Source organism: Fulvia fulva, chromosome 5 (assembly GCF_020509005.1).
Source record: "Fulvia fulva chromosome 5, complete sequence".
In the NCBI taxonomy this organism is placed as follows: Eukaryota; Fungi; Ascomycota; class Dothideomycetes; order Mycosphaerellales; family Mycosphaerellaceae; genus Fulvia; species Fulvia fulva.
The window spans coordinates 2,940,758-2,966,525 of NC_063016.1; the positions used below are offsets into that span (position 1 = coordinate 2,940,758).

Consider the following 25,768-nt stretch of genomic DNA (forward strand, 5'->3'; position numbering starts at 1 on the left):
CTATACGCAGCACTTTCGTGTCCGCCACCCATTCGCACGCCCGAGATGGGCATCGTCAACCAGTGGATACGCATTCGCAACATCAAGCGCTGGCCACGACAACACGTAGACACAGTGTGGACTCTGGTGCTCCACGTTCATTTCTGACCCCGGATAGTCGATGCAGCACCACTACGCTTGATGCCGCCGACTCTACCTGATACGCGAGAGTTTGTGCTGGATGGTACTCCACGCGCCACCGCCAGCGTGGGCAGCAAACCGAGTCAGATGGTGAGCACAAAGAGCTACACATGCAGCAGATCCGTGAGGGTGTCACAGAGCCAGAAGGCGGCACTGCGGCGATCTCGGGCACCGTACAGCACGACTCCTGGCGCTGGCGACTCTTTGTCGTTCCTTGGGACGTCAGGGAGTGCAGTGCCGTCCTTGCAGCGCAGGCATGCGCAGCTTTCACGACACGCCAGCCGGCACTGGTCGCGACGTGCAGCCTCTGCGCCATCTTCAAGCCTGCCGCATACCATCATCCAGCGCTGCAGAGTGCAGGCAGCGTCTATGGCTGTGGGCGGGTCTGTCTGGAAGGGTTGAAACGACCAGCGAAAGTGGGCTTCTAAGCGCAATGCAAGCAAGAAGATGAAACGCTCGTCGAGGGCCAGTAGAAAGCTGTCAGGCGCCCGCTTGGGCGCAGCAAGCCCTGGCGCGCTCCAAAGTCGCGGCAGGCGCGATGGGCAGCCGGCCAATCAGGCACGCGATCGGCTTCTCCACACGCTACATGCCAAAACCCAAGCCATCTCTAAGAATCTCCTGCAGGCGCTGCCAGGTCGTATGCCTTACCTCCCAGGCGGGTGACGATGGCGAATAAGTATGGCTGAGATCCCGCCGCCTGCCAGTGTGTTTGATATCACATTCGCCATCTGTACCGCCCGGACTCCTAATACACGCACGCTCAGGCTCTCCTCACCTTCTCTCGCCATCCCCCGGCCTGCAGGAAACAGCTCGCATCTGCGCCTAACCTCTCGCCCGCCGTTGACTACAGCCATCACCGCCTCTGTGCTCCCAGCAGTACCACACTCTGTACCACTGCCCTGCGACCATCCTCGACTTGGATCTCGCTACATCTAGTTGCACTTCTCCGCCGGCCGGAAAGTCACCGAATTTAATCAAGACAATCTTTCCAAGCTTCGCTGTTCATCCCGCCAGTTTCCCGAAACCCAAAGGCGATACCCCGGCAGTGACCATAGTCACACACCGTCATTTGACAGCCACGACACTACTACAAGATCCCAGCTCCTCTAGATCGAGTGAAAGCTAAGGACTAATATCTCGGGTCTTCGCGAACTTGTTCAGGCAGCAGCTCGAAAGCCCTCCTAATTACTATTGTCCCTGTTGTTGAGCAATACTCCGTGCACGTTTCGACGGATCTGCCTATTGTGGACATCTCACCTCGACAATATCCTCGACAACAATCTTGCTATTGTCACGACGATCAATAGCAAGGTGACCTTCTCCTGCCTATAAGACTCTTCGGACTCTCGAGTCTTCACCGCCGACACCTAACCACACTGCAACGACCTCGACGACCACATATTATCGACATGGCCTACTCACCACCTACCCCAGCACAGAATGCTGCCGCTCTGGAACACTTCATCTTCCTGCCTGTGTCGACAGACATGATCAGCTTCCTCGCTCACAAGGCTGCTCAAGTCATCCGATGCGAAGGTCAGCAACCACTTAACAAGAACCTGCCACCGACGCCCCCAACAACACCACCCCAACAGTCGGCATTTGAGCCTGCACTGCCTTCCATTGAGGCCTTCATCACGACACTGGTTGAGCGATCACACGTGCAGGTGCCCACTCTTATGACTACTCTTGTCTACCTCAGCAGACTACAAGAGCGTTTGCCTCCAGTTGCCAAGGGCATGAAGTGCACTGCACACCGCATCTTTCTGGCAGCACTCATTCTTTCAGCCAAGAACCTTAACGACTCTTCGCCCAAGAACAAGCATTGGGCACGTTATACCGCTGTCCGCGGCTACGAAAACTTTGGATTCAGTCTTACCGAAGTCAACCTCATGGAGAAGCAACTCCTGAGCTTGCTTGACTGGGAGCTTCGCGTCACTGAAGATGACCTTTACTACCACTTTGAGCCATTCCTTGGCCCGATCAGATCATGGCAGCAACGCCAAGCAGAGAAGCAGAGAATGCGTGAAGAGATGGCTGCCATGGAGCAGCGACAACGCGCTTTTGCTGCCGAGCAACAACGTCGTGCAGCGATGGAGGCTCCCAGATACTACGAATCTCCTCGGTCTATGGGACAATACACCTACCAGCAACCGATGTACTACGCCAACTCTTCCACATCCTCATCGCGAGCGCCGTCGAGAACACCATCGCTGTCACCTCCAACCCGAAGCCGATCAGCAGCATCAACATCGTCTGCAGAATCGTTTGCAACTTCGTCGTCGCCGGCCAGCGTCTACTCTTCCAACGTCGAGCCCATCTACGAAGAGCCAGCACACATACAGCATTATGCAAGCCACAATGTGCCTTGCGTTTTCAACGTGCCACGAGTGCTACAAAAAGCGCCGCTGCACGCTCATGGCCTGCCACTCGAGCACACCGACCAACAGCCAGCAAAGAAGCAGAAGACCAACATCTTCAGCCGCTTCTTGCCCACGACGCTTAGCCGACCTGCACCACCCCCGATCCAGGTCACCGGCTACTAGACACACCCAAAAGTTCTTTGACAGACACTTTTCACAGCTTCGATGCACAACATAGACACTTACCTAATACGGTCTTTACCACAACAACCACCAAAACGAACTAAAAGGAGCGACACAGCAAACGACGACATGATGCATACGGCATGGCGCGACGACTTGGCTCGGTGGGCAGGACCTTCATGAGCTGGTCCTTTCTTGGTCCTTATTGTATGCATTGGTTGAGAGAAATAGCATTATACCACCTGAGAGCATTTTGCGGTGTTGCTTCGGCTGGCTTCCAAGTGCTGGGAGCTTGCAGCTTTTGTGCAGGCTGGAGCGAGATGATTGAAGATGACGGGAGGAGATGATGGGACACGACAGACGATAGACCAGTACCAAGATGCAATGAGAGATGTCTTGACTGGTCACAAACTTTTTCCCAACCTCTTTTCTGTTCTCCGCAAGATTTTCTCCGTGGTTGCATGAAGTTCATGCAAGCAGTAGCGTTACCCACCTTGCTTCATGCAGTGCACATGCCGGTGATGTCTCGCCCAGCCGCCAGTGGAAAAGGCTAACGACTAGGGCATCGGCGAGCTCTATCCGACGCTGGATATCAGCCCGACACGGGACGACGATCTCACATGACGGTGCTGACAGTGATCACACTTCATGGCTCTCACGTTGTGCATGTCACGTCGCCTGGCAAGACTTCGCATATCACGGGAACACATCTCCCAGGACCTGCAGTCCAGCGACAGCCATCCGATGCCACGCAATGCCATGCGTACACTCTCACGTGAAGCCGGCTTTGCTGCCAAACCTTGCTTCCAACATCACGAACTCTAGAAATCCCACACTGAACCTTCTTCATGCACATCTCTTAGTTGAACTCTGTGCATAACAAATGAGAGAAAGGACCCTCCGAAACACGATGCGATCGTTGCGTGTACAGGTATGTATATCTAGGGTGTTGGTTCTGTTCAAGAAGCTTCTGCCGAACACACATGTACACTTGCCATGTATCCTTCACCCACCTCATTACCACTGCCTTAGCGACTACCAACTCACGACTCCCCTCTCACGGTCGAACCCTCCTCGTAGCTGGCGCTCTGGCTTCACGACCTTGCCTTGCAATACTGTATAGCGAACGACATTCTCGCAGTCCTCAGGTCGGATTCTCGCCAGCCAGATGCACTGCGCCGCCTCGCCTTCTACGTCCCCACCCATGATCTTCTCCTCAGCGCCACCGTTGATCTGCTCCTGCACTGTTCGGCTTCGCTCTGCTTTGCGGTACACCATCATGTTCGCGCTGTACTTGTGGCCTCCTGTATGCGAAATGAAGTATAGACCCACGCCGCCAGGCCTGGTATCGTCCAGATCGCGGTATAGACCCAGTGGCCGTAGTTGACGTTCGAGCTCTTTCTTCAGGAGGGGTGCGGATTGACCGCAGCGGGCATCGCGGGTGGCTTGCGAGCAGATGAGGATGATGTATTTGTGTGGGCAAGTCCGCAGTGACAGGCCGGCTGGGAGGTCTTTCGGTATGGATGGCATTGGGACTTTCTCGATCGATGCAGGATCCGATACTGAGCCATTGCCGTTTGTTACGCCGTTGGTGAGCGAGTGCTGTGGTAGAGGGGTTGTGTTGGTAGGTGCGGTGTTGATGACGCTTCGTATGAGCTCGGGTACGTGCTTTGGTGTTACATTATCGACGAATGTGAAGGAGGGCATGAGCAGGACTGTGGTAGGTTTGTCTTCGCCGTATGGATCGCCGTGTTCTGGGGTTGGCATGTTGGTCGCGCTGAGCATGAGCTTCCCGTCGACGTCACTGATGTGCTTCCCAATCGCCTCCATTACACTGCCCTTCTCATCTTCGACAGCCCGTACCCAGTCGGTCTTGCCCGTAGCAACCAGGAGATGTCTATTCCAGCCATTGATTCCGCCATAAAGCTTGTCGTCCTCCTCGATGCTGAACTTCTTCGGGTAGGAGATGCTGCAGCTCGCGCAGTCGCGGAGGCAATCGTCGCCGTCTATCTCAGGTCTCGTTCGAGGGAAGAGCGCGTCGATGCCCTTCGCTGTCTGGAATCCATCGTCGCGAGGCTTGAGCTCGTCGTTTGCAGGGGTACCAAGCCACCTCTCGCTCAGGCCTCGTAGCATGATTTTTGCGCGGAGCTTGGTCATGTCGGCTCGTGCGAACAGGCGGGTATACCTTATCAATCAATCAGATTGCGGGGCCACACTGTCGGAACGCTAATGTCCGCCCAAAGCCGCGCCGTCCTTTGTTGATGTCGGGTGCTTGGGGACCAGTAGTCGCTTGCAGATTACTAGCAAACTCGAGTGCTCGTTTCAAGATTCCGTACTGTCGCAGCAATGAATATATCTTGCTTCGATGTTTGTTGCGTCGAATCAGCGTCGTACGAAGTACAGCCAGTCGAGCTCGGACGCCGAGACTGCGGTCGGCGGAAGCATTGAACAAACCGCGTTCATACTGGACGGTTCTCGCGAGAACAAGTGTATCCAACTCCACGGACTTTCCACCGAACTGTACTGCCAATGCCATCCTGCGGAGGCATCTGAGGCGTCAGTGACGGCAACAGGTTCCTGTCGCGTTTCGTCGCTGCCGCTACTAGACACGCGACTTCCCGTTGTCGCAACGCATCTGGAGTCATGTTGAGCGGTAGGTACGCTTGGTCAGTCATTCACTGCAAGAACGAAGTTACAGCTTTACACCCTAGCGTACATATATCTTCGATAGGCGCTCCTCAGGGCGATGATAGTCCGTCCGAGGCCGTGACACCGCTATAGCTAAACACGTGGGAGCATGGCCTCACTGTCCAGAGAGATGATATTCCTCACCGGAGCACCTGCTGGAAACGACTTGCGCTGGACCGAGACCCACCTTACGCCATACTTCGGCCCCCAATTTCGACGGTATTTGGGCGACAGCATTGAGGATGACAGTACTACGCAGATCACAACAACTTCAGCAACGCATCCTCTTGCCAAATGGCGCTCTGTCCCAATGCCTGCAGATGCATCGCAGCAGGACCAAGATCCAGCGAAAGGCGCGCAGTTTCTATCTTTTGGGGAAGGCCTCAACAACGACGACGATGATCTTGAGCACAGACGCTTTCTGGAGCATTCTCTGGCAATCCTGCAGGATCTGGACTCGTCTCAAATCGAGGTACCAGACGGTACCGACCTCGACGATACGAACACCATGAGGTTTGGCTCTTTCGGCGGGACACTTACTTCAGAGCTGTCGCTACAAGAAAGCGATGCTTCTATGGTCAGCACATCTTCAGAACCGGCTGGACCACAAGCTATTGTATTCGAAGGACCACTCACCGATCTGAGGCGCATCCCGAATGCGCAACACCTACACGCGATTCAACCTCAGACCATGACTGTGAACATACTTGCATCCGTCATTGTGGTCAAGCCGACGCGTACCGTGCAGCTACGGCGCCGTAACGCAGAGATGGACATCGTGGAGATAATCTTTGGCGACGAGACCAAGGCGAACTTTACCATCAGCTTCTGGTTGGTACCTGTCGACAGTCAAGCCGCCCGTTTGCCAAAGCAAGGCAGTCTGCGGGAGACAGTCTCGCAACTGCGCTCTGGCGATGTTGTGATAGCGACACACATCGCTCTGAACGATTTCAATGGCAACGTCTATGGCAATAGTCTGAGCAAGCGCACCACGAGGAATAACACGACGTTGATCAGACTATCGGGTTCAATCACCGGACTTTCGGCGCCGGCCGCTAGCAAATTGAGTCGCGTGCGCAACTGGTCTAAACAGTTTGTTGGCGGAACGAAACGTGCATCGTCGCCGGAATCTTCGCCGGGCAGAGACTCGAAGCGCCGTATAGAATTAATCTTGCCCGCGGATACGCAGCCGTATGGATAACGACTGTCCATCTGTAGGCTCAAAGTTCTATCGAGTCCTAGCGCAGATCTTGCGTAGAAGGTATGACGTTGAACGGACAAGGATTGAACCCCCCATAGCCACACTTCTATGTCAGACTGATGAAGATTCCTCTACTGACCTCCACTTCGGTGTATGAGGCCTGCTCCGAGCCACTTCTGCTTCATCTCGATTCCTTCCAACATGCTTTCGCAAGAGGTACGCGGCGTTCCACGGAGATCAGGTCACAGCAACGGTTCAACGCGCAGACAATCTGGACACTTTCCTCAGCCCGTAAGTATCGACACGCTGTCAGCCGTCCCTTGGCACTCACTCAAAGCACATGAGTGTACGACCAGCGCATCGTTCGGCGTACCCTTGATTGCGAACCACGTCCCACACTGAGAGGACCTGGTGATCATGCAGCAGCATCTCGGGACTCTAGATCGTTGTACGTCTTTTGCCCGTGGCTGCAGAGCAGGCTCCATGCTTACAGAGCCGCAATCTTTTCATGCTATAAAAGCATTACTGCAGCACAGCTTGGCGTATTGGCCAAATTGGTCCCTGCGAAGTAATACTGACTGAAAGAATAGCGACCATGAGTACCCACAGCACCACAGATGCAGCCTGGTCACGATACAGGCAACCAGCATACATCAGGGATTTGCCCCAGGAAGTGAGGTACCAAATCCTCAACTACAGCCTCTACACATCCATCGGAAAGGCCCATGGAATCATCGATGGTACTTGGTTGAGTTCAATGCTAGGTGACCCGTACTTTTCGAAGGACGCACTCGACGAATTTCGACTTGAACATATGCGGAATCCTGGCCTACAGGTCCTTTTTAAAAATGTCGAAGACCTGGCTCGTTTGGCGTCCGTGGTAGAGAGCTGCTACGGCGAGGATCCAGTGCCCGTTTGTCTTCGGAACATAATCCTCGATCTTTCAGCCTGCTACTCTGAGCTTCGCTCGCCTCAAAGCGAGCATATCAGCCACACTCTGAGGACTCTCCTGACCGTGCTGCCAAGTCTCAACAGGCCTATCATTCGGGTACACCTGCGATTCTTGGATTATCTAGCAACGGCTGCGTTCGAGGATTTCCTGTACTATCGCATCTATGAGAAGAATGCTCTGCCCTCGCTAGAGAGCCTGGAGTTCGAGATCACTGCTGGACAGTTGAACCTTGCGGCGGAGCAGCATGATCATGGTCCCAGAAAGCATCACACACATCACTGGGCCAGGATCACCCGCTTCCCTGATGCACATGGTCGCTTCATCCAGGACGCTGTCTGCGAGACATCATCTGCAAAGTACCAGAGCAGGAAGAGGCACTACCGTGTACGCTTGCGCAAGATGCACCATCCCGGTTGAATCGCGTCGCCAGGTTCCTGGACGCTGGTCAACATGAAGCGAGTGCGTATGCCATTCGCATGTGGATGCATGCAGGCGACCGAGTGACAGTAAGAACGTCTAGCTCGACGCCACCAAGCTGGGCCTCACAACTTACTGCTGCCAAGCCTGCGAGTACGATCGCACCTTCATCCCTCGTTAGGAGCGGCTGTTGAATTGAGAATTGCTCCCAAGACATGCGACATGACTCCTGGAGGTCAAAAGACAGCCAGAGACGTACTCAGACCTCGCCATTGCTGCACACCGTGCATTCCGCATGCGGCTTCAATGCAGCGAGACGCTCGACGGTACAATGATATCGGCTACCCTCGGTGGTCGTAGTGATGTCTCAGTCACTCATGCTGAGGCACAAATGTGCTAAAGTGGCGCCCATGTATCAGAATGGTGGCGCCGTCGACTGAGGCTCGATCTTGCTGGAAGAAGACTTCATGGCCTTAGAGAAGTCCCGAGATCATCTGGAGAGCTCTGGTACCCTGTTCGCTACTGGACTCGACAACATAGCATCAAGGACGCAAGTCGATGTTGCGTGTCTTCAGGTCGAACGCCTTGCAAAGCTATTGACACCGCATCTTCTGGGCAACGCGTGGCCGACACTTTCCATTCCAATCTCTATCAGCGAGCATGGGCTGTCTATGGTATAGCACCACTGCTGCAGGGCTGACCGAAGAATATGCGTGCTATATCAGGCTGCGCCATTCTGGAACCAGGCCTTCCAACAGGTTCTTCGCTCCAGCAATTCATGCCGCGGAAGCGACTAGAACCAGTGAAGAAGAGCGCGCGATGCCAATGTCTCGCAAATTGGCTCCGTCAGTTTCCACAATCTGTGCTTGGTCAGGCTGAACGCCGGCTGTAAGTCGACGGTGCAGCCACTCTGCTGGCGCTTATGCCAAGCCGACCAATGTTCGCAGGATATATACGAGAGGGATGCAGCCTTGTGTCGACTACAGCAATCTCCATTCAGGTCTCAAGCACATACAGAAGTCAACGACAACAGCATCAACAAACCAGCAACCATGCAGTTCACTACCACAGCCCTCGCTATCCTCCTTCCAGCTTTCGCAGCAGCCATCAGCAACAGCTGTGGTGGATCCTCATTCGTTGGGGTCACTGCCAACCCAGGCAAGAACCCACTCGTCAGCGACTGCGAGGCTCTCATTGCCGATTTGGCTGGTGACGCCGACTGGCCGGTCACTACTGAGGGAGGCTCCATCACTTCCATGGGAACATGTACGCAGAGTTGTAACATCATCAAGACACTGCTGGGGCTAATCTCGCAATACAAGTTCTTTCAACGCTGTCGCTGAGGCCGCTGGTGCCAGGATTGGTAACCAGGATGTCATCGATCTCCTGAGGGACTCTATCGCCAAGTTCGCAAAGGGCGAGACTGTTGCTGGCAAGGGAACGGTCTCCATTGGTGCCGCTGGTGAGGTGCCATGTGGTACTGGATCTGGTAGCTCGCAGATCGACGTTGACTGGACTATCACTGCTGCTTAGACATGGATCTGACGGAGCGGAGAAGGCAATGTAAAGTACGGCGCTGGGGATGGCAAAAGGGAGAGGCATTGTAGAGTAACCTTGATGGCTATTGTTTTCGCATGCTCACAGGGGCGTATGCGGCATCAAGTCAATGTATCAACTTCTTCCATGTGCAGTGACATCTTGAACTGGAAGGCCGATTATGCAGAGAGAGCATCGATTCGGAAAACCCCTTGTATGCTTCTCGCAGCTCGGACTCAGTCCCCCGAAACGCCCAGCACCTAAGGTTCGAACTCTCTCGCGAACCTAGGTGTCTCTCATTCTCCATCAACTCTCCCACCTACACCACACAACACCAAACCACCATGTCAACCCACGCACCTCAAGCCCGCGCCCTCTACCGCCGTCTTCTCCGCGAACTCCCCGCCCGCTCACCCTCAATCCTCGCAAACCCATCTCCCATTCAGAAACACATCCGCCTTGACTTCTCGAACTCGCAAAGCAACAGCAACGATGCTCTGTCGTTAGCGCACCAAGCACAAAAGCCCATTGAACATCGCTTCGCAGAGGCCGAGCAGTTCGCACAATATCTCACGGCGCAGAGGCAGTATACGACGCTGATCGAACGGTATAACCCGGGAATGAATATGAGTGAGGAGGACAAGGTTAGGTTGACGGCGCGGAGGGTTGGCATGGAGTTGCCGGTAGACTTGAGGCATGTGAAGGAAGAGTGAAGAAGGGACGACGAATCGAAGTACAGTTGAAATGGGCTGGACACGCTCTTCCTGCACCGGTGGCGCAGAAGGGGTAGACGTGCGTTCCGACAGCAGGGTGTGTCGGATTACCATGGTGTATGCGGTCGTTCTTGTCCTTGGGTCAAGTAAACCGTCTGCCAAAGTACGGCAGCGTCCAGCCGCGAGCCCATGCTTCGAGCGTAGAGGAGGAGGCTTGCGCTTTTTCGGCAGAGGTATGGAGCAGATTGAGGGAGAACAACGTGGTGCAGGAGATGCAAGGTTCACGCGCATGGTCACACGGGATGGACGCGAGAGGGAGACTGAAGAGGCTGGGGTGGACGACATGAATTATCGAAGAACGACGCAGAGCAACACCAGACCAGACCGTGCTATCCAAACAGCATCCATTCTACGCAATCGCCTTCAGCAATCCCGCAACGCGCTCCCTCGTCTGCTGGAACAGATCACTATCCTCCCCCAAGCACTCTCTATCCAGCTGCAACCCCCTCTCCGCCAAACGCCGTACCTCTCCTTCCCTCTCAAGCTTCGCCGCAGTCCTCAGCCGCCGTCATACACATCGTAGCAAGCTCCCTCCCTGCAATACCCTCACTCTCATAGACCTCAATCATCCTTACCATCATCCTCAGCTCGGCCTCCGCACTCGGCCCTGCCCGCTGCTCAGCATCCTCGGCAAACTCGTGCAACATTTCCTGCAAATCCACCCTCTTGTCCTCCCCCACCTTGCCCCTCGGACTCTTCGCATCACAGGCAGGACAATCACACAAAAACCCGTACTGCTGCCTCAAGCGGCCCTGGCGCGATTCCTTCAGAGCGCCGTGTTCGCTCAAATAGCTGATTGTAAGTTCCTCATTCTGCTGAATCGGTTGAATCGAATGAATCGTGAAACGATCCAAATTCTGGTTGAAGTTCCCTTGACAGTTCGGAACGCAGTCGTGATTGATGCGGCAGATTTCGCCGAAGAGGGCTTGGTGGCCGGTTCCGATGTCGAAATTGTTGTTGCGGAAGATGGAGAGGAGGGTTGGGTATTTCAGCAGGGATGGCCAGAATGGTGTTATCGTCTGGGAAGTAGTAGTGACGGTCTTTCCTGGTAGGAGAGCATGCCAGGCGGCCTGGGTCCATATCAAGAGTGCGGATTTCTGGACAGGGTGGACGGAGAGCTTCAACAGTTTTGCTTCATCTTCGGGATGAAGTCTGCGAGAGGCAGCGAAAACGCCACTCTCGTTCTTTACTTTGATAAGGGCCTTTTCTGCTAGGACTCGAGTTCCACGGGGTATGTTTTTGGTTGCAAAGATACCGAGTCCTTTGACACCGGCGTTGCGGACCTCAATCATGCAAAGGTGATGGCGTTGGTGGTGTCGCGTGATGTGTTACCTGCTTTGGTAACGACGATGAGGTTCGAGGGCGAGGGGTCGCCAAGATGTTCAAGTCTAGACCCTCTCCAACAGCAAAAGCTATGGGATATTGATGAAGCTAGTTTTGGCCGTCTTCCGTACATGTATTGTGTGACTTGATCACCAGAACACGGGCTCTCGACAAAAGAGGTAGCCGCTTGTACGAGAATGCGAGTATCTCTTGATCGTGACGACAGCAATACCAGGGCATAGCGACTGCTCGCGAAGTAGAGGCGAACGATACACGCATCGCTTGACAACATTGGCTCTGTCTAAGGTGCTCGAAGCACTCTTCGCAGGCTACAATCGCTACTGTTTTTCGAGCAAGGAGCGGCGCCTTCTTTTGTCAGGAGCTCTCGGAAGCAGTGAGCCCATCGAGCGGTTCGGCATTCGCCAGTGACTATTGACGATCATTGTACAAATGCCATGGCGTAACATGAGCAGCGTATTCAGCTCAGCAGGCACATACCAATTCTTGAATAAGTCTCGCGCTCGATCGAAGTCTCTGTCCTTCTCGACGAAGCTCATGAAGTCTGAAATCCATAATACCAGCAGTTGCATATTCGATTGCAACTTCAGGAAGAAGAGTTTGTGGCAAGAAATCCCGCCCCTCGACTCCTCGACTTGGCGATGAGATCGATGACATGGAGACCGTGTAAATCCAAGTGTGCAATGCAGAATACCACTGTGCGGAAAAGTCGTGTCTCAAGAGCCATGTACGGAACTTTTCCGGTGGCCACGACGGATCTGAAGGGCATACAAGCTCGTCGAAGCGAAAAGTATCGATTTTGTCGTTTAGGGCCTGGAGCATACCACTCTCAAATTGTGAGACCACCTCAGTGGTATCTTCCTCCACCAAGGCTTCGCCTTGCCTACCGTGGCATGAGCACTAATGCGGAGACCCTCGAAGCGATCGCACTTACTCAAACTTCAGAAGAGAGTCTTGTGCTTTCCACATCTGTTGCATGTCTCTTGCTTTCACATCCGCGAATGCCTTGTCGAACATCAAGCACCGGCGATACTCTTCGGCCTGTGAGACTGTGATCGACTGTGCTGCTACCATGTACTGCGCGAAAGGAAATTGCATGCTCTGCCATCCATCTTGTGCCAGACTGCGGCGGATTTGAAAGTCGCCCAGACGCAGTGGTCATGGTCCGGGCGGACCAGTAATCCATTGCGGATCGAGGGGGCGGCGGCGACCTCCATGCTGGGCTGTCGCGGGCGGCGGCACGGTGCCTGGCTCAGAGCGTTTGGCTCTCCATGTCATGACTGCAACACGATACTGTAGCCTGGCCATGCCTGCATGGGCAGGGTATATCTCTTCGTTGATGGTAGGCGGCCCATCCCAGTGCCAGAAGTACGGCTCCGCACTCCTAATGAGTGCGGTGACCTACGTTCTTGTTAGCTACGAACCTCTAGCAGAGCATGGATGGTCGTGTGTTCGCTCGAGGTGGAATCAGGTCAAGACTTACCGGATCTAAGGGTCTAGGCGCACCGTGAATGTCCATCAAGCGGTCAATGATGACCTGCAATTGGTCTTTGTATGTTTCGAGCGTTTCCAGCTCCAGATGAAATGTGTCAATCGTGCTCAAATCATGGTTATACAGAGCTCTCTGCAGCCAAAAGTGGCTGGAATCAAGCGGCAAAGGATCTTCCCTGAAAGATTGTATCAGACCGTGCTTCCAAGAGCTCAGTCAGTGTGTTCACTTACCATCTGTTCCAGTCGGTGTGACGCATCGTCACTCGAAGGACCTGTGATAGTCTTAGTTCCGAGCCATCCTTGGAAGCCTGGGCTACTCACTCGAGGGATTATCTGTTGATGGGCCCAATTCAATCGGCGGCCATGGAACATCCGATCAAGCTCGTGCTTTTGGGCGAATACGTGGATAGAGTTGAAGTTCCTCTTGTTCAGACTTGTCCAAGCACGGGAGAATTCATATCTGTGGTGAGTCAGCTTTTGAGACAAATACGGAAGACAGCTGATTTAAGGAAGACTTCGGCGTGTCTTCCAAGCTTCCATACAGCGGTGGAACTGCAGTAGATAGCTTTGAAGCAGCAAAAGCACCTACTTGGGCTGATCCGAGGCTGGTGGACCGCGATTGTCTTCAAACCACATGGTGATCTTCGATTTGCGAATGGGTAGTTGGCTGGTCTCGAGCCAGATTCTTCTGCACGTCGAGAGGAGACTGGTGCTGGTTGTCAGAGGACCTCTATTACCGGGTCGATAGTGAAAAGCAGTCTCGCTGTATTTGTTCTGCATGTCTTCGTACTGATCCGTGGCGAACGAGAAAATCAGGTCTCGGATCTCCTTTGGCAGCTGGCCGAAAAGAGGCGATTGGTCCTGTTGGTGGCATTTGTGCAAGTGATCTTCAAGAGATGTTTCCATCGTCAGTTGGCGCATAGTCGTGCGTGAGATGTAGTCGCAGAGCCGCTCGCCATCCGGGCGCTCTGTCTGGCCCATGACGGCGATGTAGTGCTGTTGAACCGTTTAGCCCTGCTCGTAGGGATGAATGAGTGAAGTGAAGTGCTGTGTAGTTCGAGAGCTGGCGCAGGTGCTGTACATGTAGGTGATGCAGCTGCAAGTTTGACGTGTACTCGATCTTGAGTGCGATTCAGACCTGAATGCGATTCCACGTGGATCTCCTACCTGTGTTGACTATGAGTCTTAGCCGCTGAGGGCAGGTCCGAAGGGCGGCAGGAAGGGCGGGCGATATGCAGGCGCAGCGCTGCTTTCGCCGCTACCGGACGCTCAAGCATCCGCTTGACGTAGGTCGAAGTCACTCAGAGAGATTTGGTGGCAAACTCATATCGCGCATCTGTGAAGTTGATGTGTTGATGAGGACTGAAGGCGTAATGAGACGGACCTCGGGAGAGCCTGCGAACATCTCGACCGCGTGGCCAATGAGAAGCGTTGACTGACGGCAAGCGCTAAGGCGTGTGCCTTTTATGTTTGACGCAAGGTACTGGCCACGCCGAATCCCCTCAACACGGTATTGCCTTAGCCTAACTGGCTGTCTTGAAAACTTCATCTCCTCCTTCCTCCTCCTCGTCGACCCCGACAGAACTTTCCCACTGGCCTTTTCCCACTTCGGCAAACGTGCGCTAATGGCGGTTCGCACTGGTTTGTGTTACAGCGGCTTGCCAACTAGGCTTGTCTGTTCTCGCCAAGAAGCCACGGTGTGGTGTCTCCTGGGAAGAGGTGAAAGGACAGCTGTATATCGTACCACACCAGTAGGGGTTGCAGTCGCCCTCTCTCCAGTCACCGCATGAAACTTGACCAGTTGGTAGGAGATCGAGAAGCTCAGAGATCAGGCCACAGAATCGATGCAGTATACCTTCAAGATGGCCGGATGCGTGCTCTGGACTGATCGCATCGTTGAAGCATACAGTCGTCTTGGTGGCTCTCATACGCTGTTACACCAAGTAGTTCCGCGTCGAGATCTTCAATGGATCACCGATGGAAGGTGTCGAGCAATGGAGACGCCTTTTCAGACGAAAGCCCATGCCCTAAGGCAAGCATCTCCTGGACCCCGGCAACGGGCTTACTTGCCCTGCAGTCTCTTCATCCTCTCCTCAGCAGCCCTCGCCCTCTTCTCCCTTTCCAGCCTCATACGCATCTCATCAGTCATACCTCGTGCATCCTCCGCCCTTCGCTCTTCCGCAGTCAGCTTAGGTTTCTCAAGTACATTGCCCTTGCCAAACTTCTTCTCTTTGCTCGCTGTGACCTTCTCTGCGTCCTCTTTCCGTAGTCGCTCCATCTCCACCTGACGACGCTGCTTTTCTGCAGCATCTTCAGCGGCCTTCTCTTCCTTTTCTCTGGCAGTCCTAGACTCTGCTTCGGCCTGTGACAATGCTGCTGGTACACCTGCTGCGTCCCAAGGCCATCGGTGTTCGCCAAGCTGGGATCTCGCTAACCGGAAGGCGTCTCGAGTGGCACGATCACCAGCAATCTCAAAGGCAGACTTGCCGTCTTCATTCCGTGTCGAAGGGTCTGCACCGACCTTGACCAAGAGAGCAGTCACGCAAGCTGGACTGTTCGATGACGCCGCGAGGTGTAATGAAGTAGGAGCATGGTGATTCTGCTCTGCAGGAAAGAAGCGAAAGTCTGGACTTAGCTTGTTGGACTGGAAGTAGGAAACCATTCCCGGCGCCTTTGACCTGCGAATCAATGCTTGCAGCTGGGTGGTATGCAGCGCAGCCTCTTCGTCCTCTTTGGAGAGCTTCGCAGGTTTGGGCGCACTTGACTTGCCATTGACAGCTGCTTCCACTTTGGCACGCTCTGCAGCAGCGGCTTCTGCAGCCTGTCGTGCCAAGGCTTCCTCGTCGACAGTGGTGACCTTGACTCTGGTGAGCTCTACAAACGCGCGCATGAGTTCCGACTGAGTTGCACGTCGTGTGCTGAACGGGAAGCCTCGGATGCGATCATCGCGTGAGTTCAACACCTGGCCCTCGTACGGACCGAATAGTGTTCGACGGTTCGTGACTCCAGTGGCTCGAATAAAGACCAGATCAGAACTATCGATCCAGTCTTTCCATTCGTGTAGCAGCACCCGGACCTCCTCGGTCAATGCAGTCTCGTTGTATCGTCTGATGCTCGAACCTGCAGAATGTGCGTTACCTTTGGCGTTATCATTCGCAGACTGCGAACCACCCTGCTTCCGCCTCGTGGTGTAGCGATGGAACGTCTTGTGTGCAATGACGGTCGCCGATCGATCCTCGATGCCGGCTTTCTTGGTCAGCTTGGGGGTAAGTGACACGATCATGCCAGCGAAATGGCCTCCGCCGATCATGCAGAGAAAGTAGTGCGGACCGGCAGCACTTGTGCCCTTCTGTGCCTGTATCATCGATGCTGGAAGTGGGACGCGCCCATCTTCCTCCTGCTCTTGCTGTGCCTTCTTCTGTTGCAGGGGATTTGGCGGAGGCTTGGGTGCCAACTGTTTCTGCTTGATCGTGTCCACTAACTTCTCCTCCTGGTCTTGCTCGCCCGTGGTGAAGATGGCACGATAGAGAGCTAATGATGTGTTTGACGGCAGTTTCGGGGTCGAAAACCATAGCAGAGGAGGCTTCCCCGCCCCTCGTTTCCTCTTCTTCGTGGGCGCATCGTCTGCATCGCCGTCGGTGATCTTGGCCTGCCTCTTCAATAGTGTTCGCAGCGTAGACTCTTTCGACCTGGGTCCTGCTCCCAGCTCATCGTCTTCATCATCTTCCGAGTCTGAAGAGTCCGACCCAGACAGACTCTCGTCGAGTTGTCCTACGAGTCGCTCGAACTCTGCCTCGCCGACTACCTTCTTCCCACGCATCTTCTGCTTGAGGTTGTAACTGTGGAGATCGGATCGCACATGGCTCCTCTGCCCGAGCAGATCCGAGAAGCTAAGTGCACACAACGCACATGATGTCGCCTTCGATGGTCCGGCATCTTGCTTGTCGTCGCCGTTGCTAGTCTGTAGGGAAGGCTGCTGGGGTACGGGCTCCTCGACTTCGGGTGCAGCATTCGGCTGCGTCCTGAGCTGCAGCGTGTAGAGGATCTCCTCCGGGAGATCAAAGACTATTCAATGTCAGCATGGCAACATCCCGTGCCGGCCACGCCACCAGCGAAGCAGGTATGCCTACCATAAAGCGGTCGCTGCAGCAGCTTCTCGGCGGTGTGCTGTTGTGCCATGGTTTGGCTTTCGGAGTATGCGCGATATCAAGGAATGCACAGTGCAAGCCACGTCGAGATGCAAGAAGAGGCTATTCCGATGACATCCACCTGAATGCGCATTACTCATACATGTATTCCACATGCACAACTCCGATGCGCGTCATCGCAAGGCCCCCACGCTGTTTCTCACCTTAGCGCCAGATGCGATCCGTTCCACGCGCTGCCATCTGCGCAGAAAGTGAAAAGAGTGGTCGCCTCTGCCATCAAGGTCATGCTGGAAGCCGCCTTTGTCACTTGATCTATCCCTTGATCCTTCTCGACATGTACTCATCTTCACGACCCTACACGGCACGACTTTACACCTGACGGCCCTTCTCACGACTCCAATATCAATTTGCGGCACATACTCGGACCCGTGGACTCGCTAGAAACAGACGCACGGCTCTGTAGAACTACATTGTGGCGCAAGCACGTGGCGGTGCGTGGTCGATAATCTTGGATCCAACTCCAAGACACTCCGACCAAGGCACGAAGCACAGAGACACGACATCACGACATAGCCGGTCAAGAGTGCATTGAAGAATTCCACCAAGACGCTCGGACATTGCTAAATGCTTTGATACCTTCTACGGGCTATTATCCACGGATTACACTTTCACCATGCCTTTGTCCAACGATGGCCGGGGCTGGGTGATGACCGGCTTGAGCGGACTTGGTAAGGACGACTGGAAGCACATCGACACGGTGCACTGCTGACATTCGTGTAGCTTGCATATTCGGAGCCTCGTTCATATGTATAGACCTCATCGTCCGACAATTCCCTGGAAAGCGGAATTGGAGAATCCAGGACAGTGATACATTCCTTTCGTTATCATTAAGCTTGAGCTTTGGTGTCATGGTAAGTCGATGCAGTGTCCAAAGACTGCGAACATGACTGACATTATGCAGCTGTTTTCTGCGCTGTATAGCATGCTTCCGTCAGCAAAACAATCCTTGGTGACTGGGGGCTACACATCAAGAGAAGCCGCATGGATCATGATCGGCTGCTTTTTGGGTGGCGTTGTTGGCATTCAGGTCGTCTCACGAGTGCTGCATAAGTATGTACCGCATAATGTGGTCGGTTGTGAGCACAGTCATGAGGACGAGGAAGCCCACAAGGAGGGTGCACATGCCCATGACCACAGCCACAGCCACGAGGATGCCCATGATCATGATCACCACACGCCCATCGCAAAGCCTCGAAACAACCCTTCACGAAAGAGCCTACGATCGGCGCAAGCACCAAAGATGAAGCAGCGTTCGACATCAGCAAGTGTATTCGCACACGGCCATAGCGTTGGGCACCATTCCACCGCTGACCGCGATCAGACGCAACAAAGACCGACGTTAGACCAAAGACCGACGTTAGACCAAAGACCGACGTTGCAATCGAAGATAACGTCTAGTATTTCGAAGTTGACATCAGGACAGGATCCTTCGTGCGACTGCGACGGACCTTGCTATGGTTACAGCGACATTTGCCAAGAGGCTTGCTTCATTAATGTAAACAAGCCAGGAGGTATCAAGGCGCCGAAGCCCACCTCTGGCGTGAACCGACCTTCGGCCATGAAGATGGCCACTGCCACAGAAGCAACACCTCTTCTACACGATCCATCTGAGGGTACACTGACGCGGCCACGAACTCGAGGCGCTACGGAGGAGAGCGCCATCACATACGCCGACGAGCTAGCAGGGCTCGATCACGGCCATTCAGAAGATAGCTCAGCAACAGCAGTCACGGCCGACGGAACGGCGGACCTACACAAAACATCATCTCACGACCACGACCACGACCACGACCACGACCACGACCACGACCATCATCATGAAGATCCCGAAGACGACGAAGAACCTGAGCATCACCACCACCACGTACCTACAAATGCCTTCCTCTCGATCGGCCTACAGACATCAATAGCAATCGCCCTCCACAAACTCCCCGAAGGCTTCATAACCTACGCCACAAACCACGCCAACCCCAAGCTCGGCTTCTCCGTCTTCCTGGCCCTCTTCATCCACAACATTACCGAAGGCTTCGCCATGGCCTTACCCCTCTACCTAGCGATCAACAACCGCCTCAAAGCCATGGTCATCTCCTTCGTCCTCGGAGGTCTCTCACAACCGCTCGGTGCTGGCGTTGCAGCGATATGGTTCAAGTTGGCTGGGAATGGCAAGTGGGAGCCGAGTGAGAGTGGGTATGGAGGGATGTTTGCTGTGACAGCAGGCATTATGGCGAGTGTTGCGTTGCAGCTTTTCGCGGAGAGTCTGGATTTGACGCATTCGAAGCATTTGTGCATGATTGGAGCGTTTTGCGGCATGGCGATTTTGGGGATAAGTAGCGCGCTTACTGCATAGTGCCTTGAAGTACTGGGAAATGCACAGTACTTTCGACCTACATCTATGTCAGTCCCTTGCCTTGAGAATACAGGGTATACGCGTTAGCGAGTCCAGTCAGTGCATAGCATAGTGCTTCATTCGTACTGGGCAATGTGCAGTACATCAGACAGTTGTCCTTCGAAAGAGAGAGGTATAGTGTTATTGATTGACAAGCGGCCTCACGATACTCGATTTCCGACCTCATCCTTCCTCCTCTTCTCCAAGTGCAGCCTCCTAGTCCACTTCGCCTTCCCCTTCTTGTAGGAGCGCTTCGTTCTCGTCCAAGGGTAATTAATGGGCGACTCGCCACCAGTGAAGATACACACATCATACAGCGCCGCGCCAACAAAGGCACCGCACAGAGACCCAGCCCACGGGCCATAGAACCAATACGGGTCTGTAAAAAGGTCTGAACCATATCCAAGCGCCAACATAGCAAGACGCGGCCCGAAGTCTCTCGAGGGATTCAGCGCCGCACCGGTCTGGGTTGAAAAGGCTAGGTTTAGCGCTGTGATGACAAGACCAATTACGAGAGAGTTCATGCCAGCTCCAGGTGGGGCGTTCTGATCGTCTCCCAGTGCCAGGATTGTACAAGCCAGGAAAGCCGTGCCGATGAACTCGTTGAAGAATGCAGTAGCAGCATCAATGTAGTCGTATCTGCAGCTCGTGACGAACCCGTTCAGGATGTTGATAGGATCATTCGTCAATTCGTAATTCTGAATACTCGCCAGATACATCCCATACGCGATCAGTGCCGCCATGAACGCCCCCAGGAATTGCGCAGCGAAGTATGGCATCATCTTACGCCTTGGGAAGCCACGGTAGAACCAGAGCATTATAGTAATGGAAGGATTGAGGTGTGCGCCTGAGATGCCTCCAGAGATGTATATTCCGATCATGGTTGCGAAGCCCCAGGCCCATGCGGTGGTATTTACGTTGGAAGTGGCGCTGAGTGTTGCGGAGACATCTGCGGCGAAGCCGATGGTTTCTTGCACAACGACGGCAAGGAGTTCTGCCAAGAATTCGCGATTGTGGGTGCGGACGACGGACCAGCTGGTGTGGTTATTATGCACCTCGTCGTACAGAGGAGGGTTCTCTACTTCGAGCTTCAGGTCGGTCATGTCATTGTAGACATCGGCGTAGTCGTCGACCTTGATCGTGGATTGAGCGCCTGTAGAATCTTGCGAGAGCCTGGGCTCGGCTATAGGTACTTGGTGTTCAGGTATAGCTCCGAGCTGGCTGTTGAGGTTCTCTCCGGCGCTGTGCTGTATCGAGAGCCTTAGTGCTTGCTCTGCACTTGGAGACAATGGGGCGCCTTCTGCTGGTGTAGGCAGTTCTCCAGCTGGTTTGTCTTCGTCTTCTAGCTCGGCTTCGGCATCGCCATCCTCCCATGCTGGTGTCATGGGTCGCTGTGTGATCGAGACGCGACTTCCGGCCCTCCGTCTTTGTGCCGTCTGAGAAGCCGTCGAACCCGCTCTCGCAGGCCTGGTCGAGATCCTGCTTGCCGTCGTGCCTCTTCTTTGGATGCTGGTGTAAAAGTTCTGCTCCCTTTGCGCTCTGCTGTCTTTCAGTTGCGCGGACAGCTTTGCAGGGTTTGCGGTAAGCTGGACCCTACCTGCTTCGAGATCATTCGGATCGACTTCAACTCCCACTTTATTGATATTTTCTGCTGGCGCCTGTCCATTTGCTCTTCCATCCAGAATTTCGTCTTTCATCGGTATCATGCCCGGGCGAAGTACACGAGGCAATGGTTTTGCCAAACTCCAAACCGGCTTAGCTGCAGGGGCCTGTTCGTATGCAGGATTGAGAGCAGCATAACCAGGAGCAACATAGTTCTCGGCTGCAGCTTGGATCTGTGTGGTGTCTTCTGGGCCAGCTAGGCCTACAGTCCCGAGTCTTGACTTGTTCGCGGCAGCACTGCGCCTAGCACTCCTTCTCGAGACTGCCGTGCTCCTGCGGCGCAAAGTAGAGGCTCCATGTTCTGCCACATCGTGAAGCGACGATGCGTGGCCTTCATGGAGATCTCTTGCCCCTGTCGCTGCTGTTGCTGCTCTGCGTGGTGCGTTGAATTGTTGGCTCTCGATTTCCTCGTCTTCTCCAGAGGTTCGAGGCTGTTGCTCTGGCTCTCTTGCTGCGGGCGAAAGATGGACTTCTCTATGTGGCGGAATGGCCTCACTCTACCTGCGGTTAGTCTGGTTCATGAATGGCAAAATGGTCGTTGCATTGATGCTTGTATACCTGCGCTCGCGCTCTGGCACGTGCCCTTTCCCCTTCCTCCATTGAAATGCCTTCAACGACCTGAGGAGGCCTTGCTTGAGACCGGCGTTGGTGAAGTTGCTGAGCCTTGTAGAGTATGCTTGTTATGTGTTACAATCGACAATGAAAATACTTTACAAACATGAGATGAGACAATCCGTAGAAGGATGATATCGACAAGGCTCCGTCCCGTTACAACTAGAAGGTGTTCATTTCTAGAAGATGTTTCGAAGCGAGGTGATCTCTTCCCGGCATTCTGGACAATCGATAGGAAACCTGACGCATGTCGAAAATTGGGATGACGAAGCTGCAGCCTGCAGGTACACGCACCAGCAGCGAAACCCAATGGCGTGACGGAGATAAGGAGATCCCAGCAAGAGATGGAACGTCGGATCTCGAGACTTGACCACGGGTAGTGCCAGATAGGGACATGCTGCGATTGTTGTGCACAGCTCGCCGAAACGCGTTCGTTCCCAACCAGACCACGACGACAATTCTGGCATACGTGAGAGGCCGAATGTGCAGTCAGCTATGCACGGCACGTCTCGTACATGCTGTTCCGGATCTGGATGTCGCGGTAAGCCGTGATGGGCACAAGTTGATGGCGATGATGGAAGAAGATGGAAGAAGCAGCGTGAACGCCGTAAAGACTAAATCCTCGTTCACGTGACCTGCACATGACTCAGGCAGATCCCTGCGCGCTCTGGAATTTGGCGGCCGAGACGTCTGCACCAAACCTGGAACCACCTCCCTCCCACAATGGACGCGCAGACAAATAAGCGCAAGTTCGCTGGCGGTGCCAACGGGCCTCACAAAGCGCCCAAGATGGGTGGCGGAGGTGGTGGAGGCGGCGGCATGTCCAAGTTCGCGCAAAAGATGATGTCCAAGATGGGCTGGCAGGAAGGGCAGGGTCTAGGAAAAGAGGGAGAAGGTATTGCAGCACCGATCGAAGTGAAGCTGCGTCCGCAAGGAGCAGGCGTGGGTACTGTCAAGGAGCGCACGGAGCAGTACAAGCAGGAACAGCGACGAGCTGCAGAGCGACGAGGCGAGGAATATGAAGACAGCAGCGACGAGGAACGCAAGAGGCGTAAGGAGCGGCAGAAGAAGTCGCGCAGTGGTCTGGGTGGTGTCACCAGTGGAACGAGTACGCCCGGGGGACAACCACGCAAGCAGAAGACGAAGTACCGATCGATCGCGGATGTGCAGGCTGCGGCGCCTGGACTGCATGTGCCTCCGCAGATGCTGAGCTCGATTGTGGATGCGACTGGCACGCAGACGAAGTTGCTGACCAGTGCTGCTGGTCTGATGGTGGCAGCAGGAACCTCCACAGACTCGGAGGCCGACAAGATCGCGAAGCGCGAGCGCATGGAGCTTGAAGCATTCCTTGAAGCGTGGCATGGCATACAAGAACAGAAAGTCTTCATCGAGGAGCAGTCTGGCCGACATCAGATTGAGGTCGACCAGCAGCGAGACGAAGTGGAGAAGCTTCAAGCTATAGTTGAGGCAGTCGAGAACCTCAAGCTGACTACCGCTACAGGCTCATCAACTGACAATTCTCGGTCGATGTGGTCGATACTGGTCGACAAAATTGAAGCCATCCAGACCGACCACAAACACGACGTCGAGCGCTTTGGCCTTTCGGAAGCTGCAATCGGAGCACTCAGTCCGCTGTTCAAGAAGGAGATGGCGAACTGGGACCCACTCGCAGATCCAGCGATATTGGTCGATGACTTGCAACGTATTAGGACGATGCTCGGCTTGCCGTCCTTCGACGAAGTCACCAATGTGCGCGAAGCTGCGCGCTTTGACGAAAGCTACGGCCGATCGAGACGACAAAAAGAGACCATGACCTACGCGACGATGATGTACACCATCTGGCTACCCAAGCTTCGAACAACGATCACCAATTGGGATGTGCTCAATCATGCGCCACTGACTAGTCTGGTGCATGCTTGGCGGCCACTTCTTCCACCATTCATCTACAGCAACTTGATCGATCAGCTCATTGTTCCAAGGCTGACAGGAGCCCTTCAGGCTTGGGATCCGAGGAAGCGGAGTCACAATCACAAGACCATCACTGTAAAGTATGCGCAGCCTCATACCTGGCTTTTCCCTTGGCTACCATACCTGCCACCATATCAGCTCGACCCCAAGGCGTCTACAGGCCTTCTTATCGAGACCAAACGAAGGCTACGGCAAGTACTGGATGGTTGGGACATCGCGTCTGGCATCTTGGCCGGTCTCCAAGAGTGGCGTGACTTGCTTGGAGCCGAACTGGATCACGTATACGTGAGGCACCTTCTGCCGAAACTTGCGAGACACCTTTCGCAGAATTTCGAGGTTGATCCATCAGACCAGGATCTGACACCTCTAGAAAAAGTGCTCGCGTGGCAAGACCACTTCAAGACGGAAGTGTTCGCACGTCTCTTGGCAGCCGAATTCTTCCCCAAATGGCTCGCTACCTTGCACATGTGGTTGACTTCAGACGAAGCAAATCTTGAAGAAGTGGGACAGTGGTTCACTTGGTGGAAGCAACAGATCCCAGCCAAGCTCAATGCGCATAGTGATATTGACGCTCAGTGGGAAAAGGGCACCGCCATGATCAACCAGGCTATGGACTTGCTGGACGAGGGCCGCTCTCTGGGTGAACTGGCTGCACCGGCTGCAGGCCCCGCACGACCGATTGCGAAAGAGCTCACCAAAAAGATGGAAGCGCAGGCCACTGCTGCCCAGCAAAAGACGGCACCAAGCGAGCTAGTGCAAGACTTCAAGGATATTGTCGAGGCGTGGTGCGCGGAAGAGGACCTCACGATGGTGCCGATGCGTGAAGCACATCCGCAAAACGGACTACCACTCTTCAGAATTACTGCCAGCGCTACCGGCAAGGGTGGAGTGGTTGTATTCTTAAAGGGCGACATTGTCTGGGCACAGAAGAAGGGAGATCGAAGCGTCTTCGATCCGCTTGGTCTTGACGAAAGACTTGTTGAGCGCGCAGAGGGCAAGTAAAAGCTTGCCTGAATGCCGCTGATGCGTCCCGCCGATATGCTGAGAGCGCATACGTATGGCGGGACGCTTCCACAAAGGTGAGATTCCCTGCTGAAGATAAGCAAACGAATAGTCCACGCTGGCCCTTGCTGATTAGAAGATACTGGTAGTAAGACAGACTTGAACGTGCGGCTCTTCCCAAAACTACAGCGTTTCCGAGCACGGTATCATCAAATTCGCCGCATGAGGCCACACGTTCCTTGAGAGACATATGCACACTGTACCTATTCTCGCCTGCTGTCGAAGATGTTGATCGGGGCGAAGCATGACAACGAATCCTGCGGGGACGTCGCAGATTGAAGTGAACACCACCACGCTGACGGTCGTGACTAGCGAGAGGAGTACACACGTGCACTAGCCGAAGTCCGCCGTTTTGCACTGTTGAAGTCTGGAAAGAGAAAGTATTCCACCGCTGCCACATGGCTGTGCTTGGTCATCACCTACCGCTGTCATCGCATTGGTAAGACCTTTACCAATGCCAGCGTGCTTGGCATCGCTCTACTTCCGTGATGGCGATTCGGCAATATCACGGCCGTCTCGCACCGAAGATACTAGTCTGTAATCAGCCAACAAGCACGTTCTGACGCTTGACGAGATCGAGGCCGTGAAACGAACAATGACGCGCAAGCACAAACAAGCGTCGGTAGGAAGAAACAACATTCGCTGTCCAGCAAGCCACAAGCAGAAGGTTGCAGTGAATGTAGGTTGACTATTCGCGTTGGAAGATGCGCTACACAAGACGTATCATGAACGTTTGACGTGCTTG

The 25,768-nt window shown here is 54.2% G+C and overlaps 12 protein-coding genes across 12 annotated transcripts; 7 read left to right on the top strand and 5 right to left on the bottom strand.

Annotated features, from left to right (window-relative positions):
• Positions 1-1,589: 1,589 nt before the first annotated feature.
• Positions 1,590-2,726, top strand: CLAFUR5_06018 (PHO85 cyclin-1; the record flags this gene model as incomplete). Its single annotated transcript, XM_047905166.1, has 1 exon — positions 1,590-2,726. The coding sequence occupies one exon, from the start codon at positions 1,590-1,592 to the stop codon at positions 2,724-2,726; it is 1,137 nt and encodes a 378-aa protein (XP_047762272.1).
• A 1,035-nt stretch (positions 2,727-3,761) lies between these two features.
• Positions 3,762-4,883, bottom strand: CLAFUR5_06019 (Actin patches distal protein 1; the record flags this gene model as incomplete). Its single annotated transcript, XM_047905167.1, has 1 exon — positions 3,762-4,883. One exon carries the CDS (start codon positions 4,881-4,883, stop codon positions 3,762-3,764), a length of 1,122 nt encoding a protein of 373 aa, XP_047762063.1.
• Positions 4,884-5,523: 640 nt separating this feature from the next.
• CLAFUR5_06020 (uncharacterized protein) lies at positions 5,524-6,615 on the top strand (the record flags this gene model as incomplete). The annotated part of the gene is made up of 1 exon (XM_047905168.1): positions 5,524-6,615. The coding sequence occupies one exon, from the start codon at positions 5,524-5,526 to the stop codon at positions 6,613-6,615; it is 1,092 nt and encodes a 363-aa protein (XP_047762385.1).
• Positions 6,616-7,210: 595 nt separating this feature from the next.
• CLAFUR5_06021 (uncharacterized protein) lies at positions 7,211-7,984 on the top strand (the record flags this gene model as incomplete). Its single annotated transcript, XM_047905169.1, has 1 exon — positions 7,211-7,984. One exon carries the CDS (start codon positions 7,211-7,213, stop codon positions 7,982-7,984), a length of 774 nt encoding a protein of 257 aa, XP_047761647.1.
• Positions 7,985-9,036: 1,052 nt separating this feature from the next.
• CLAFUR5_06022 (Ecp2-2) lies at positions 9,037-9,374 on the top strand (the record flags this gene model as incomplete). The annotated part of the gene is made up of 2 exons (XM_047905170.1): positions 9,037-9,250; positions 9,307-9,374. 2 exons carry the CDS (start codon positions 9,037-9,039, stop codon positions 9,372-9,374), a joined length of 282 nt encoding a protein of 93 aa, XP_047762383.1.
• A 490-nt stretch (positions 9,375-9,864) lies between these two features.
• On the top strand, positions 9,865-10,233 carry CLAFUR5_06023 (uncharacterized protein; the record flags this gene model as incomplete). Its single annotated transcript, XM_047905171.1, has 1 exon — positions 9,865-10,233. One exon carries the CDS (start codon positions 9,865-9,867, stop codon positions 10,231-10,233), a length of 369 nt encoding a protein of 122 aa, XP_047762384.1.
• Positions 10,234-10,772: 539 nt separating this feature from the next.
• CLAFUR5_06024 (uncharacterized protein) lies at positions 10,773-12,732 on the bottom strand (the record flags this gene model as incomplete). The annotated part of the gene is made up of 3 exons (XM_047905172.1): positions 10,773-11,363; positions 12,115-12,517; positions 12,569-12,732. 3 exons carry the CDS (start codon positions 12,730-12,732, stop codon positions 10,773-10,775), a joined length of 1,158 nt encoding a protein of 385 aa, XP_047761634.1.
• Positions 12,733-12,792: 60 nt separating this feature from the next.
• On the bottom strand, positions 12,793-14,106 carry CLAFUR5_06025 (uncharacterized protein; the record flags this gene model as incomplete). Its single annotated transcript, XM_047905173.1, has 5 exons — positions 12,793-13,035; positions 13,118-13,301; positions 13,357-13,397; positions 13,447-13,585; positions 13,715-14,106. 5 exons carry the CDS (start codon positions 14,104-14,106, stop codon positions 12,793-12,795), a joined length of 999 nt encoding a protein of 332 aa, XP_047762589.1.
• Positions 14,107-15,187: 1,081 nt separating this feature from the next.
• Positions 15,188-17,304, bottom strand: CLAFUR5_06026 (uncharacterized protein; the record flags this gene model as incomplete). Its single annotated transcript, XM_047905174.1, has 2 exons — positions 15,188-17,190; positions 17,256-17,304. The coding sequence occupies 2 exons, from the start codon at positions 17,302-17,304 to the stop codon at positions 15,188-15,190; spliced, it is 2,052 nt and encodes a 683-aa protein (XP_047762290.1).
• Positions 17,305-17,946: 642 nt separating this feature from the next.
• CLAFUR5_06027 (Zinc-regulated transporter 3) lies at positions 17,947-19,680 on the top strand (the record flags this gene model as incomplete). Its single annotated transcript, XM_047905175.1, has 4 exons — positions 17,947-18,001; positions 18,054-18,184; positions 18,235-18,600; positions 18,655-19,680. The coding sequence occupies 4 exons, from the start codon at positions 17,947-17,949 to the stop codon at positions 19,678-19,680; spliced, it is 1,578 nt and encodes a 525-aa protein (XP_047761632.1).
• Positions 19,681-19,880: 200 nt separating this feature from the next.
• Positions 19,881-21,981, bottom strand: CLAFUR5_06028 (uncharacterized protein; the record flags this gene model as incomplete). The annotated part of the gene is made up of 2 exons (XM_047905176.1): positions 19,881-21,878; positions 21,940-21,981. The coding sequence occupies 2 exons, from the start codon at positions 21,979-21,981 to the stop codon at positions 19,881-19,883; spliced, it is 2,040 nt and encodes a 679-aa protein (XP_047762450.1).
• Positions 21,982-22,716: 735 nt separating this feature from the next.
• CLAFUR5_06029 (G-patch domain-containing protein) lies at positions 22,717-24,963 on the top strand (the record flags this gene model as incomplete). Its single annotated transcript, XM_047905177.1, has 1 exon — positions 22,717-24,963. One exon carries the CDS (start codon positions 22,717-22,719, stop codon positions 24,961-24,963), a length of 2,247 nt encoding a protein of 748 aa, XP_047762451.1.
• Between the last annotated feature and the right edge of the window lie 805 nt (positions 24,964-25,768).